Source organism: Acomys minous (genome assembly GCF_964271855.1).
Source record: "Acomys minous genome assembly, chromosome: 17".
Taxonomy (NCBI): Eukaryota; Metazoa; Chordata; class Mammalia; order Rodentia; family Muridae; genus Acomys; species Acomys minous.
The window spans coordinates 5,968,254-5,982,275 of record NC_140500.1 but is presented as its reverse complement, the minus strand read 5'-3'; the positions used below and the strand labels follow the sequence as shown (position 1 = coordinate 5,982,275).

General features: G+C 44.2%; 1 protein-coding gene across 8 annotated transcripts in view; it reads right to left on the bottom strand.

Moving 5' to 3' along the window:
• Nucleotides 1-14,022, bottom strand: part of SOX5 (SRY-box transcription factor 5) — a 942,792-nt gene that overhangs the window by 190,064 nt on the left and 738,706 nt on the right. For all 8 annotated transcript variants that reach the window (XM_084765306.1, XM_084765302.1, XM_084765304.1 and 5 more), the window contains 2 exons: nt 11,829-11,915; nt 443-615 (listed from right to left, as the gene is read on the bottom strand). In XM_084765306.1, the coding sequence (XP_084621432.1) occupies nt 443-615; nt 11,829-11,915 (260 nt within the window). The remainder of the gene's footprint in view (nt 1-442; nt 616-11,828; nt 11,916-14,022) is intronic.

Below are 14,022 nucleotides of genomic sequence, written 5' to 3'. Positions count from 1 at the left end.
TGGAGAGGTGAACCACATCTCAGTGGCAATCACATACATGTGTTAAATACCTTGGGCCCATGTCTTTACAATATTTGTGTATTTATGTTCTGTGCTCCTGGGCTCTGATTGGGTCTCAGTCTATGAGTCTAGCTGTCTCCTTTTCCATGGATGGCATTATGCTGGAGCTAAACATAAATTTGGGGTCTGGGGACACCTCAGGCATTTCAGGTCATGTTTTCCTAGGTAGGATGGTCAACCCATCCCACTTCTACGGTCCCAGCAAGTAGTTATACATGGTCATGGGTGAGAAGGTGAGCTTGCCTTGCTCTCTGCCTTTCCCCTTACTTCCTAGGGACTGGGAAGGGGAGGGAATGCCATGCATCTTTCACTGCTGAGAACAGTATTTACCAAGAACAGGCAGCAGCTGGCTGAGGACCCCCTGGTCCCCAGGCTCTCTCACCTGCTCCTGCTGCTGTTTGGCCAGCTCCATCTGCTGGCGCTGTTTCTCTATCTGAGATGCAGCCAACTTCTTCTGTTCGTCATGGGCAGCCAGGAGTTGCTCCCGTAGACTGGTCAGCTGGTTGATCATACCCATGAGCTGTCGCTCCTTCTCAGCAAGGCTCTCCGGAGTCCCTGAGTGGAACACAACCATAAGACAAGCAGGAGAAATGAGAAGGCGGCCATGTTTCAATGAAAATGCTTCTGCCGTGGAGGGAACAGGATAGACTAGTTTGGTCATGATTGGCAATGCACACACCTACCTTCTTTTAGATTTTTTCCTTCAACAGTGAGAAGCAATTGCTATTTATTCATCAAAAACACCTGAACTGGGCAGTGGAGATGGCTCACTTAATAAAGTGCTAACTCTACAAGCTCAAGTACCTGAGTATGATCCTTGGCTGCTGCCCAAATGTCAGCACAGAAATCAAAACTTACTGTGGAAACGGCAACAGGAGGATCCTGGAGCTCTTTCTGAACAATAAATATAGCCAATCAGCAAGCTCCAGGTTCAAGGGGAGAGACCACGAGATGGTAAACGTGCGATGGAGGGTAAGGAAGGAACACAACCTCTGCTCTTCCTAAGCATAAGCTTATGTGTGCATACACAAACTCACATATATGCACACACACTCACATGTGCACTCACAAACATGCACACACACACACATATGCACATGCACACACATGTACAGGCACACACACAAACATAAAGGATACCAGAATAGGCAGACATTCTGAGATTTTTTTTTTTTACAATAAATAACTCATAGCGTTTGTATCCTTTGTGGATGAATCACAAATTGCTGGTGAGCATCTTTGCCTCTGAGGTTCCATGGTAGGCCTGCAGGAGATAACAAGACGCCGGAGCCAGAAGCCTTGATCTTTAATCTTTGTTCTTGCTAGCCAGGCAAGACAAAGCAAGGGGAGTTTCGTAGCCAAACTATGGCGAGATCAAAGCACTGTCAAGGATAGGATCTGCCTTTCATTTTCCAAAAAGATTTGCATCTGTGTGAGTTTATATGCGCAGGTGTGCCAGGACCCCAGGAGTCCGGAGAGAGTTCTGGCTCCCTCGGGGTTCCAGGAGCTTGTGAGCTACAGATGTGGGTGATGGAAAATGGAACTGTGATTTTCTGGAAGAGCATCAGCACTCTTCGCCACGAAGCCATCTTTCCACCAACCAGGAAGATCAGTCTGAGAATTTCTCTATTAATATAGGCAAAGCACCTCACATCTGAGAGCGTAGTCCAGTGAGAGAGTACACGTGGTAACAACTAAGGGCCTGGATTTATCCCCGGCCACCACAAATGAGGCGGGAGTTCTAAAACACAGCCAAGTAAGTCTCAGATCTTGTCATTAAAAACAAACAAACAAACAACAACAACAACAACAACAACAAAAACCCAGAATGCTGTAAACAAGGCCAACATCCAAGTCTGAGAACACAACAGGTTCCCACTGAGTGGTAAAATGTGGTTGGCGGATGCATACTGCCATAAGTTCACCCAGAATCAAATGGGAATCTAGACGCTGGCAAGCCATGGTGGTCATTTAAAGGAAGTGCATGATTCAGGTATTTAAAGTGCCCACACCTCTTAAGTCAGGTTCAGGTTGTGCCTGATAGTGTAGCAACCTGCGCTGCACCCAGAGCCAGACCTGAGGCTGGCAGAATGGTTCCTCTAGGAGTCGTCAGAGGAACAAGCCCCCTATGATAAAGTGCGAGCTAACACAAGGGCAGAAGACAGTCTTTAATTTTACTTTTCACTTCAAACAGAAGACACTAGGCACTGTTTGAATGGCACATCTGCCACCTGTAAACATGATCAGGATATCTGTTCTGCCTCAGTCACTCCTGCCAGCCAGCCGCATCCCTTCCTTCCAGTTTAGGCAGAAAAAGCACCATGTTTTTAAGAGGAAGCGTAGCTACAATGAGTGGCTTATTTTCAGGTCCTAACTTGGAAAGGTGGCAGAATTTAAAAAAAAAAAAGTTTCTAATGTATTTCTAATTTTGCACACATACAGAAAGTGATTCTGTATGGATGGACATAAGGCACGAATCATTATGTCATTTCCATTCATTTATTATTCCTGTGTGTGTATGTACACGTGTGTGTGTGTGTGTGCGCGCGCGCGCGCGCGTGCACGCAAGAGTGCCACTGGGAGTATCCTTTCTTCCTCCGTGCCCTGGTGTGTGTGTGTGTGTGTGTGTGTGTGTGTGTGTGTGTGTGTGTACCACAGGTACTATCCTTTCCTCCTCTACCTCCTGGTGTGTGTGTGTGTGCGTGTATGTGTGTTACAGGTAGTATCCTTTCCTCCTCTACCCCCTGGTGTGTGTGTGTGTGTGTGTGTGTGTGTGTGTGTGTGTGTGTGTGTGTGTGTACCACAGGTACTATCCTTTCCTCCTCCGCGCCCTGGTGTGTGTGTGTGGGTGGGTGCGCGCGCACCCACCCACCCACCCACCCACCCACACACACACGCACGCTCACAACTGGAAGCCAAAAGCTAACCTTGAATACCATTCTGACTAGATCAGTAATTGAACCAAGACTTTGGCAGTTCAGCTGGACAGGCTGACCAGAGCCCTGGGAACATCCTCTCTCCATAGCCTCAGTGCTGGGATCGTAGGTGCCTGCTGTTACACATTTTGTATGGGTGCCTGGCACCTGGTACCCCAACTCAGGCCCTGGGACCTGTGGGCCAGGCACTTTACCAATTGAGCCTTCTTCCCAGACCCTAATTATAACATTTTATTATAAACACTGATCTTTGTTTAGGGTAGTGGTTAATACATCATGACAATTAAGTCACTATATCTCAGAAATGTGTATTCCATCACAACCGAAGCAATGAGCTTCATGACTATTATCTTAGTGTTAAATAGTTTAAATGCACCCAGAAAGCTTTCCTTCATGGAAATAGACATTTGACATCAAGATGCTGAATTGATTTATTAAGCCTCCAAACTGTGAACATGGTCCAAGGCATGTACGTACCCTTCGATTAGCAGTCAATGTCATGTCTAAGGGTGCTCGTTACTTGTAAGAGGCCCCACTTACAGAAATGCATGCCAAGATATAAGATACATGTAAATGTTTTAAATTTAAAAACCATAAATTATCTAAACAGCAAGTCAGAATAGTTAGATAGTAATGTGACATCTGCACTGTGGAGTACTGCTGTTTTGAAGCATGAAGACACGAATGACTTCGTGACAGAAATTCCAGGGCAGAGCTGCACGGGGAAGTGAGGATTCTGAAGAACACTCACCTTGATGTGTTTACGTGTCTACGCTACAGGGAGAAAGTCTGAAAGCTAATGTACCCACACATCTGTAGAAACCACTTTAGGTGATGAGATTATATGTTATCTTAATCTTTCCTTCATGTTTATATGTTTGGTAAATTTTCTATAGTTACTATTTCTATTCTCAGAAAATGCAGTGCACCTAAATACGCAGCAATATAACTTGGGAGCCATCAGCACATGCTGGTACGATGCTGGGGTAGGCAGAAGTACAGTATTTGGTGACGAGTGTCCAAAAAAAGCCATTTTGGCTTTCCAGACAACAAAGATTAGCAAACTTCTTAGACTGTCACTGAGCTATGAAGATAAAATGTATTTTATGCTTAAAATAAAATGTGTGACTTTTTCATTTGATTCTAATTTTGTGAACCTTGAGTCGACTCCAGTGTGCACACTTGCCAGTGCTAAGGATGGAGTCTGGGGCCCCAGGCACGCACAGTCACACTCATCCATGGAGCCACACCCTAGCCCTTCACTACTCCTCTGCTCCCCAGTCAACGAGCCCACAGCTACTGCCTGTGTGCTCAGATCATCACTGAATTCTCAGACTCCATTGGACCCTGAGCTCTTCACTGAAACCTCAGATCCTCCCCACTGTAGGCAAAGCAAATGGTATATGCTGGGGAGACACAAACCCTGAACCCCGTCTCATGAGTAGCATGAGGAATCACCCCTCACTTGTGTACAACCTCCTGCTCAGCCACCACGGGTTACTAAGATGAAGACCGGGAGATTTTATTTCTTTAGTATTGCATAGGATTCAAGTTGGGTTTCTGAGAGTTTTTATTTGTTTGTTTGTTTGTTGTTTTGTTTTTTGTTTTTTTGTTTTTGCAGTGATTGCTGTTTCTACGGAAGTCCTAAACTAAAACAAAGGGATAAACTTGAGAGCTGCACTTTCAAATTCCCCCATTCTTCATTCATCTGCACCAGGGTTTCTCCCTCAACACAGACCATGTACTGAACCAGACAACTTCCTCAGGGAGGGTCACATTGTGTAGAATACATGATCTCCCCCTGTTAGATGCAGGACCATCTCCCTCACGGTTTATGCCGCACTCCAGGCTGTCTCTTGGAGTTTCTCAGCTTCCAATACTCATTTGAGGACTACAGTTATGCAGAACCCAGCATCAGGCATGTTCAGAGGAACAAGTCCTTGGGTGACTGCGTCATGTGGGAACATCACAGACTGTACTTGGATACACTAAGGTGATCACAGTGTCCCTAGGTGATATCATCACGTGGTATCAGCTGTCACATGTGTAGCCTAATGTTTACTACAGTGCTGATGACCAGTGAGACAAACACTTCTCAGGACTGGCTTCTTCCATTCAGTGAGTCACGTCCACAGCACGGTTCCTGTCAGCCTCACACAGCTCTGCGTGTCAGTGCTGTGCATGAGTTAAGGCAGAAGAGAGTGGGTGCTTGTAGCTTAACTCTACACGGAAGACAAAACAGACGAACAAATACTCAGGCCCTCAAGGTGCAACTTGAAGGCCAGCTCCTCCGGTGACCTCTCCTACAAACTAACATTAAAGAGGTCATCGCACCTCGCTTCCTGTCAATCAATACTGTGTACTCCTTGTTGCATTCTTCCTGAGATTCTATTTAGGCCGTCTCCTGCTGCCTTACAAGGTCTGTGATAACAGGAAGCCGGTTTACTGTGCACCCTTGGCTTCTGTAGAATGAGGTCCCATGCTTCCTGGACACCTGGTGTCTACCAGTTGATTGGACAAAATCAATTGAGGGAAAGTCAAAAGGTTGCACAATTCTACCTACAAGCAATCTGTATTATATTACAACAAGCTCTCCTTGAGATGGTGGGAATAATAAATGAAGAACAAAAAGAGGCCTGAAGAGACGGCCCGCCCGGGAGTTAAGGGAGTCACCCGCGCTTGTGGAGGAACTGACTTTGGTTCCCAGCAGCCACGTAGGGTGGCTTGCCGCTGCCTATAAAGCTGCAGGACCACAAGTGCTTAACTGCTGAGCCATCTTTCCAGGCCTCAGTAAAGACCGCAGGCTTTTCCCTTTATAGTTTAATTTAACATCATTTAAATAACTTCTACCAAGATGATTATACCCACCTACTTAATGTACCTAAAATGTAAAAATCAATTTTTCAAAATATCACATTATATTTCAATAGTTGTCATACTTAATTTGAAATTTTTAATTAATTTATTATTCAATGCTTATTGCATTTTGCCTCTATGTAAGTCTGTGTACCATCTGTGTGTCTACTGCTGACAAAGGCATGAAGAATGCACTGGGTTCCTTAGAACTATAGTTATAGGTGGCGTGAGCTACTTAGCAGGTGTTATGAACCAAACCCTGGTCTTCTGCAAGAACAGTCATGATACTTCCCGTTGAACCACCTCTCTGACTCCAGCACAATGCTTTTTTTTTTAATTTGGTATTTACTTGGACTCAAATATTTGTACTGATATTAGGTTAGGAAGGTCAGCACGCGAGGGGGTGAGGACCTAAGAATGTGTGTCTGGAGGGAGCTGGGCACTATCTCCCAGGCTGGAATTTTACGGGCTCTTCAGGTACAGTCTGCCTAGAAGTGCTCTCAATACGCAAAGCTCCTTAGAGACAGTCTGCTGCCATGAAAGCCAGATCATTCAGCACCATGCAGAAGGCACAGGCTATATGTATACACCACCACAGTATGTGGTTTAGGATAATTGGTCTCTGGCTATTATCACTTTTTAAAAATATGTGAATTGGGATAAGATGATTATGGCAATAATTTGGTAAGAAAGTTGATTATGGAGTGATAAGCAATAAATACTTAGCTATGACTTCCCTTAAATGAGCAGATAAGGAAGTGGAAACCACAAGACATAACCTTGGAAGAATTGGAGCCCCATGACTGCTCGCTGACCCCTTACTAAGATTAGCATGCTGCTGCAGAAGTCTAGGCTGGGTTAAAGTATCTGACAATCCAGATTGTGCTTTCACTAGCTGTGAGGGAGCCTGTATCTACAATAGTACAAATGATGCTATCATCATTTTAATTTTACAATTTTGATTCCTGCCTATAAATTGTTTTAAATGGTTGGATAACAATGTTGGTGATGTTATTTCTTTTCCTATTACAAACTCCGAAAAAAGAAATATGATGTAGGCATTTCCTATCACACCTGGAGCAAGCATTAGAAAGAATCTGTCTTGTCCTTACAATGTATGTCATACCCTACACTTGTGGACCCACCCAGACCTGACAACACCACGTTCTTCCCACTCCTAAGTCAGCTTGTGCACACAAGGCGAGCTGACCACTAGGCCACAGAACATGCAAACGCTGTGTGTGTTTGTGAGCACCTCAAAGCTGCCCCCACCTTCTGCTCTCTGTGCCACCAGATTTCTCCTGCCTCATGAAACTTTAAAACATTTTTTTTAACGAAATGTGAAAACACCACTTAGAAGCAACTACAAAGGGTAGAAAGTGAACTGAGATAATTAAAAATGTAAACATTTGTTTTGTTTGGAAGTAAACGACTCCATGTGATGTGCCTGACTCTTTGTTGAACACCTTCATGGTGCAAGAGCCCTCACAGGACATCAACATCCCACCTTCCCCAAAGTTGTGCAGACTTGTGTGCTTCCGGTCAGAGTGCAAATGCGACCTGTGCAGGCCACTCATGTGATGCATCTGACCCTTCAACAGCCACAGGGCCTAAAAGAACAGGTTGAGAGAGCTTTTCTAGCCACGCAAGCAAGAACAGATACAAACGCTGACGTTTTTGTTAAGGTGTTTCAATTTTCCAGAAGTCTAAATGTGCCATGTCTCAGATATAGTCCAACTGTATTTTTGAGACAGGGTCCTTTAGCAGCCCGGAAAAGCCAAGTGGTCTTAGCTAGGTGGCCTGAGCTGCCAGGGATCCACCCATCAGCCTCTTGGTGCTGAAATAATAACCAAGATACTGGGTCCAGCTTAGTTTTTAACCACAGATCTGGGTCTTGAACTCGTGTTCTCCAGCTTGCAATGCAATCCCTTTACCAGTTGCCCACGCTATATAGCTATTCCTTGAAAAAAAAAAAAAACCAACAGTTTGTGTCAGTATTTTTTCTACCCCTGACTATTTTCAAGCCATCTAATGCTGTTTAACCAGAATAATTATCTCTCTCAAGGCATGTACTCAATATGCCTGCCCATTTCAAAAAATGTACAACACCTGGGAGATTATCTTAATCCAGGTATTGACTCCACACAGCCTGTGCTTAATTCCTGAGCTCAGAGGCAATTGTATTGTCCAAAGGATTATTGATATGAATCCAGAGTGGTTCAGTGTTTGCCTGCATGGCCATTATCAAGAGTGAGCAAACTTAGGAACTTGAAAGTGTCCTATTTTATATCATGAAGCACAGCAGGCAGGCTCCTCTACATTGCTTAAGTAACATTTTGGAAGACTTAACTAATACAGTAGAACCTGTTAGTCCTGGGTAAAACGATCTGTCCAATCAAGGCTGAAGGTGGCCTTGTCCTAGAGCTAGCGAACCTCACTATAAATGTCCTACTTCTATTACAATACTGGGATAAGTAAATGAGAGATGTCTGCATGTGGGCATGGGTATTCTATTCTACAAGTGCATATCTCGAGCAAAATGCAGTGTTTGCGGTTGTCTGCCTATTAAAAAAAAAAAAAAAGATCTGTTCATACTAGTCAAAAGCACCATGGATCCCCAGACACTGTCCTCAGGTGAGATGCCAATTCAGTGACCTTCACTGTCATGGAATTCCACGCTAGCCGGAATGCTGTGGGCATCACTGGTAGCCAGCTGGAAGGTGCTTAACACTTCCCCATCCCCAGTCGCCATCAGGCTACAGAAAGCATCTGTCACCTTGCCCGCCACTGCTGCTGGGAACTTCTGCTGCAGATGATGCAGAAGGACTCTCGGAGCTGGCTGGTAACCGTCCTATGTCTGAGGAGACGGGATGAAACCATTTCTTCAGGCAGCTCTTTGGAGCATAGCACAAACTCATCAGCTGGTGTTGCCAGGGCTTTGCAGCCAACTGTTTCCCCAAAACTAGATTCTGTAAGGCTTGCATGTGTGCATGAGAGGGCAATTTCTACTATGCATTTAAAACCTGAATGTGTCACATCTCCAAAGTGCCAGAGTATAAAATGGTACGATACCAGGAAAAATGCTTTAACATTTTACAAAGGAACTTTAGGCCAAAAGGCACAGCTCTGTGGTTAAAGACACTAGCTCCCGAGCCCAGCACTGGGCCTGAGTTCTAGAATCTACCTGCTGGATGAAGAAATTGACTTCTAGGAATTCACCCTCTGGACCTGTGTAGGGGTGTGCATACACGTACACACACACACACACACACACACACACACACACACACACACACACACAGGAAAGCAACGTAGAAATGAGAGCCATCAACTGTGTCAGAGACCAATGGCCTTTCCTAACATTGTTTCGGTGGGGGGGGGAGGAAGTAAGATGGAATTTAAATACAATTATTTTTGGACAGCCAGAGTATCACATCAAAGCCTTCTTATTCTGCCTACTTGAAGCAACATTTGACACTTCTTTGTATTAACAGTGAGAAACATTTCTGTAACCTTTCCAAGTTGTGTGATTCTACGAATTAGCTCCAACACCTGGACAGGAGCTCACTGGTTAGGCCCTTAAAGCTGCGGTCCTGAAGAATGGAGGTTCGCGCCTGGAGTGGCTACCACATTAAGCCTGCAAGAGGCTCTCTGGATCCTCACTCCTCCCTCTCCTCCTCTTTCTCATTTCTCTTCCTCCCCCCTTCTCCTCTCTCTCTCTCTCTCTCTCTCTCTCTCTCTCTCTCTCTCTCTCTCTCTCTCTCTCTCCCCTATTAGGTTCATTTCTCATATTGAATAGGAATTTTTAAAAAACTGGCCAAGATTAACCAAGGGGCACTTGTCACCACATGAGGGTATCTAGTGTGTGCTGGGAGGCTGGTGACCATCACCGTGTCCTACGTGAAAGTCCTGTTCTAGCCTATTATTTGAAACGATCATTGGCAAACCAGCCGGTCACTCAGCACATCATGCTTTCATATTTTGAAAAAGACCACAACCCCCCGCCCGCCCCCACTCCCTGCCCTGCCAGAAACAGTAGACAAACATGTGAGCCTCCCGCCTCCCTCTGCCTGGGATAAAGCAGCCGCAGAACACAAGGAAGCCATTGTCCTTGGACTTTTTTTCTGAGGTGGCTAGAAACCACATTCCTGGGCACTGCATAATCTCTGCGCCTGACCCCCCAAATTCATTTACCCCCAGAGGTGATCTCCTATTGTACCCTCTTCACCTACGAACAATGGTTCGTAATTGCAACTGTCACACACAAATGGAGTAACTCAGGGCTGTTTCCTCACTTCACTGGGAAACCTGAGCCGAACACCTAATCGCCATGCCTGGGCGGAGGAAAGATGCACAGTTCCTTTCAAAACGTTTCTGGAAACAGCTTTTCTGAACAGAACCAGAGGACAATAACTGAACTTAGGCTCTCAATGCGAAGCTTGGAAAACTCAAAATTAAAGACAGAACCGTCTTTTGTGCGTGTACCAGAGCAGCCTACAGTAGCTAGCCTCAAAGGACAGTACAGGGCCTCAATGCTCCAGCTTATCAGCACTGCTGCTGAGGCCTCAAGTCCGGCTTGTGAGGGAAGAGGAGGGAAGTCAGTCCTCTCTGCTGCACTCTTGGTGGTGGCTGAAGTCAGTGGCGGAAACCAGAGACAGGGACTATCCATCCATTGCTTTAGGGGGGGTCATGGGTTCAAGGTCTGTCAAATAGGTAAAGGGCTTGATGTCCCAGAAAGCAGAGCTTTTCTTGGTGTTCTCCTTAAGTTCTGCCAAGCTCTGAGGCACTCTTATTATTAATTTACATTTCCTTCCAAAACAGATGTTGGCCATCATCAAACTTGTTGCTGGGCGCTCACTCTCACTATCTACACATTCTCAACCCTCCAAAGCCAGAATTTACGCAACTATAAATGATTGACAGATGGGTGGAATCAGCAGTCAAATGTTTTTCCCGGAACTTTCCTAACAGCCAGATAGATATAAATTGTCTATAGGAGAACTAGTTGAAAAGATAAATGCTTTGCTTTTTTCCTCTAGGATACTCGAATGGGGCCAGAGCCTCAAAGGAGAGACTGTCACTTTGAGTCACACACCATAAAGTTTGACTTAGCCATGTGTCTACCTATACACCAATATTAATCTGGCAATGTTTGCAATTTACATTTAGCTCCCGTTACAGATACGTGCCACAGGTTATAAGCACATATGATACTGTTGATGACCTAGTATCTTGGCATTCTCGAAATTAATGTTGCTTTAGAATTTAGACTCACAAGTATCCTCGTGGCGGCAGCAGCAGGGAGCTAGCGATGCACTGTCCACCACGCTCTAAGAAGCAGTGGCTTATAACTAATTGAAACCATCATCTGCTTCTATTTCTATATGAGGAAATTAAATACCATCCCTTGTTACTGGAAGTTTGTTAATATATGAATATTCAGTGTCTCCCAAAGTCCACAGAGAGCTTCTATTAGTTGTAATTGGTGACTCAAGTAAGCTCAAAGCAGAACTTCACTGGCATTGGCTCGAAACATCCTTGTACTATGTCTGCCTTGCTGATCGTCGTGGGCCCCAGCTGTCCATTATAAGAATGCGCTCTACAGACATAGAATGTGAGTCATAACTGACAAGGCACTGCTTTTAACCTTGCTGTGCTGTTGCTATCTTCTTACCTCTGAAGTAAATTATTTAAGTCAAATAAGAGGAGGAGAAACAGAACATACCACATATAGAGTGTGTTTGTGCTGTTAAGACAAGAAAAACAAAAACAAAAACAAAAACAAAATCCCATCCTGATCCGACATAGTGCAAGCAGAGCACACAGACAGACATGATCAATTTCCAGCTAAAAGGAAGGCCTGTGACAAAGCATGCGTGGGGCAGAGGGGCTGGGACACAGGTATTTCATAACCACTAAGGCTTATAAATAGCCACTGTCTGAAAATTCTAGATAAAAGAAGCACACACTTCCTACCTTTTATTTCTCCAAAGTTCCCTGATCCCATTGCCAGGAGCTTGTCCTTCCAGTCCTTGGAGAGTAGCTTTTCAATACTGGGGGTATCTAAGTAGAGAAAAAAAAATTGCACAAGCAAATCAGCAGGGCTATTTGCAGTAAGACTCACAGAATAGGGCCATCCTGGTCCTGGTCCTGCCCCGTACACAATGACTTCATCAACAAACTGATAACACGGGAGGAAAAAAAAGGAGTGTGTTTGGTCACCTGCTGTTTCGAAATCATTAGCTTTCCCCCCCTTCCAGAACAAAGCCATACTAATTTTTTTATGACAATGGGCTCATGTGAACACACAGCTCATTGTTTCACAATTTGGTGAACAAATTCTTGCTATAATGGATGCTTGTCAATTTCAGAGTGTTAGTCTGCAGTCAGAAAATAATTATGTTGATAAAATGCAGAGTGGAAAAAAAGGCAAAGAATTAGCCCTTAAGTCTGCTACATGTAATTACGTCCCTCTGTGTTTTTACAATTCCTTGCACTTTATACTATGTATAGCATTGTGTGGCTACACATTGAGCACTGAAAAATAAATAAATAAAAAACAAACAAACAAAAAGGTTGACATAAAAGAAGCGTTTAAAAGATTGCTAAATCGGGTGAAATGAGTTGTGTCCCCAGTGCAAACGTGTCACTTGCCTATTTCAGATCTGTGTCACGCTTTTTCCCAGTGTTCCATGTTGGGACAGGATGGGCACATTCTAGAGAGCAAGGTCATGAGTTATGGAGAGTGGTTTGTTTGGGCAGACATCTTTTTTTCTGCCCACTCCTTTTGTACTGAACCTGAACTATAAGTAAATATAACTGTAATAAAACCAGTGAACATTAGACCCAGTTCCAAACAATGGAGTTGTACGCTCATGTCAGCGACTGGCTGGGTACACAATGACAGTGCATTTCAATTCTACCGTTAGCCTTGTATGAAGTTAGAAAACAGAGTTCTCATGCAAGTGAAAAGTAGGTGGCCCCTGTGTTTCACCTAAATAACAGCACCACACCTATTATTTTGGGTATCAGACATGCACTGGCTTCTCCACACTGGTGCTTAAGTGTGGATCTGTTAGTTCCAGTGACCCACTAGGAAGAACAGAAAGGGAAGAGTTGTTAATTTATCAGAGAGGCCATCTGTCCTAGGGGTTTCCACCAAAGCTGAAGTTAGGTATGGACTATTTCTAAGATGTCAAAAAATGACTGGTGGACATTTAAATAGCAAAATGTATCAGTTATTTTATATTGTGTCCATACATATGTATATATAAGCAGATCCCATTCCTGATATGTGGTTGTAATGTATGTTTCTCTTTGTCACAAAATACTTATTTCTATTTTTGCTTTTGAAGGAAAATCCTAATGGACTTACTTGTACATTTTCCTAAGTGCCCCTCTATTTTCTGTTTTTCTATCTCATGTTTTGGAAATGACAACAGCAATGCTTCGACCAGCCAGCGCGCAGATTGGTGTTGTAATCTATGTTTCCACTTGCATCATGATGTTTAAAGTAAGTTGAAAATACTTCTGCGCAGAGCTTCAGCATGTCTGCATTCCCAGTGAGCACTGGGGGAGTGGGGGGTGGAAATCAGTCCTTAAACCTTATCAATCAGAGTAGGTCAAACAAACACCACTGTTTCTTTATCCAGAGCTAAAAAAAAAAAAAAAAAAAAAAAAAAAAAAAAAAAGCAAAAGGCTGAGAGGCGTGTAAACAGGGCAGGGCATGGCCAATATGGTATTTGCAGGAGTGCTCTGTCAGTCATTAAAAGCTAACAAACCTTTGCAAAGCAGGAATGCAGCGACAGAAATCCACTGTGGCCTAACAAAGGGCCCTGAACCTCCCTGTTCCAGAAGCAGATCTTTTTACTTTTAAGGCTATTGTCTGCCAGGTCATGGCAATGCCTTTCCCTTGCAGCTAGACAAAATATCTACTGTCGCCACCTCATAAAGGGACAGAAGTCTTCTGTCTAAGTTGCAGAGTTAAAGAAACAGCAGCCAGGTTTGTGGAGCCTGCAGAACATTCCCAGCCTTCTTACTAATAAGCACTAAGATATAAAGCTCCCGGAGAGCTGGTTCAAGTTGACTCTTAGCATACAGGACAGAGGGAGAGAGAGAGGGAGGGAGAGAGGGAGGGAGAGGGAGTACTTGTGAAAATGGAAAATCAGAA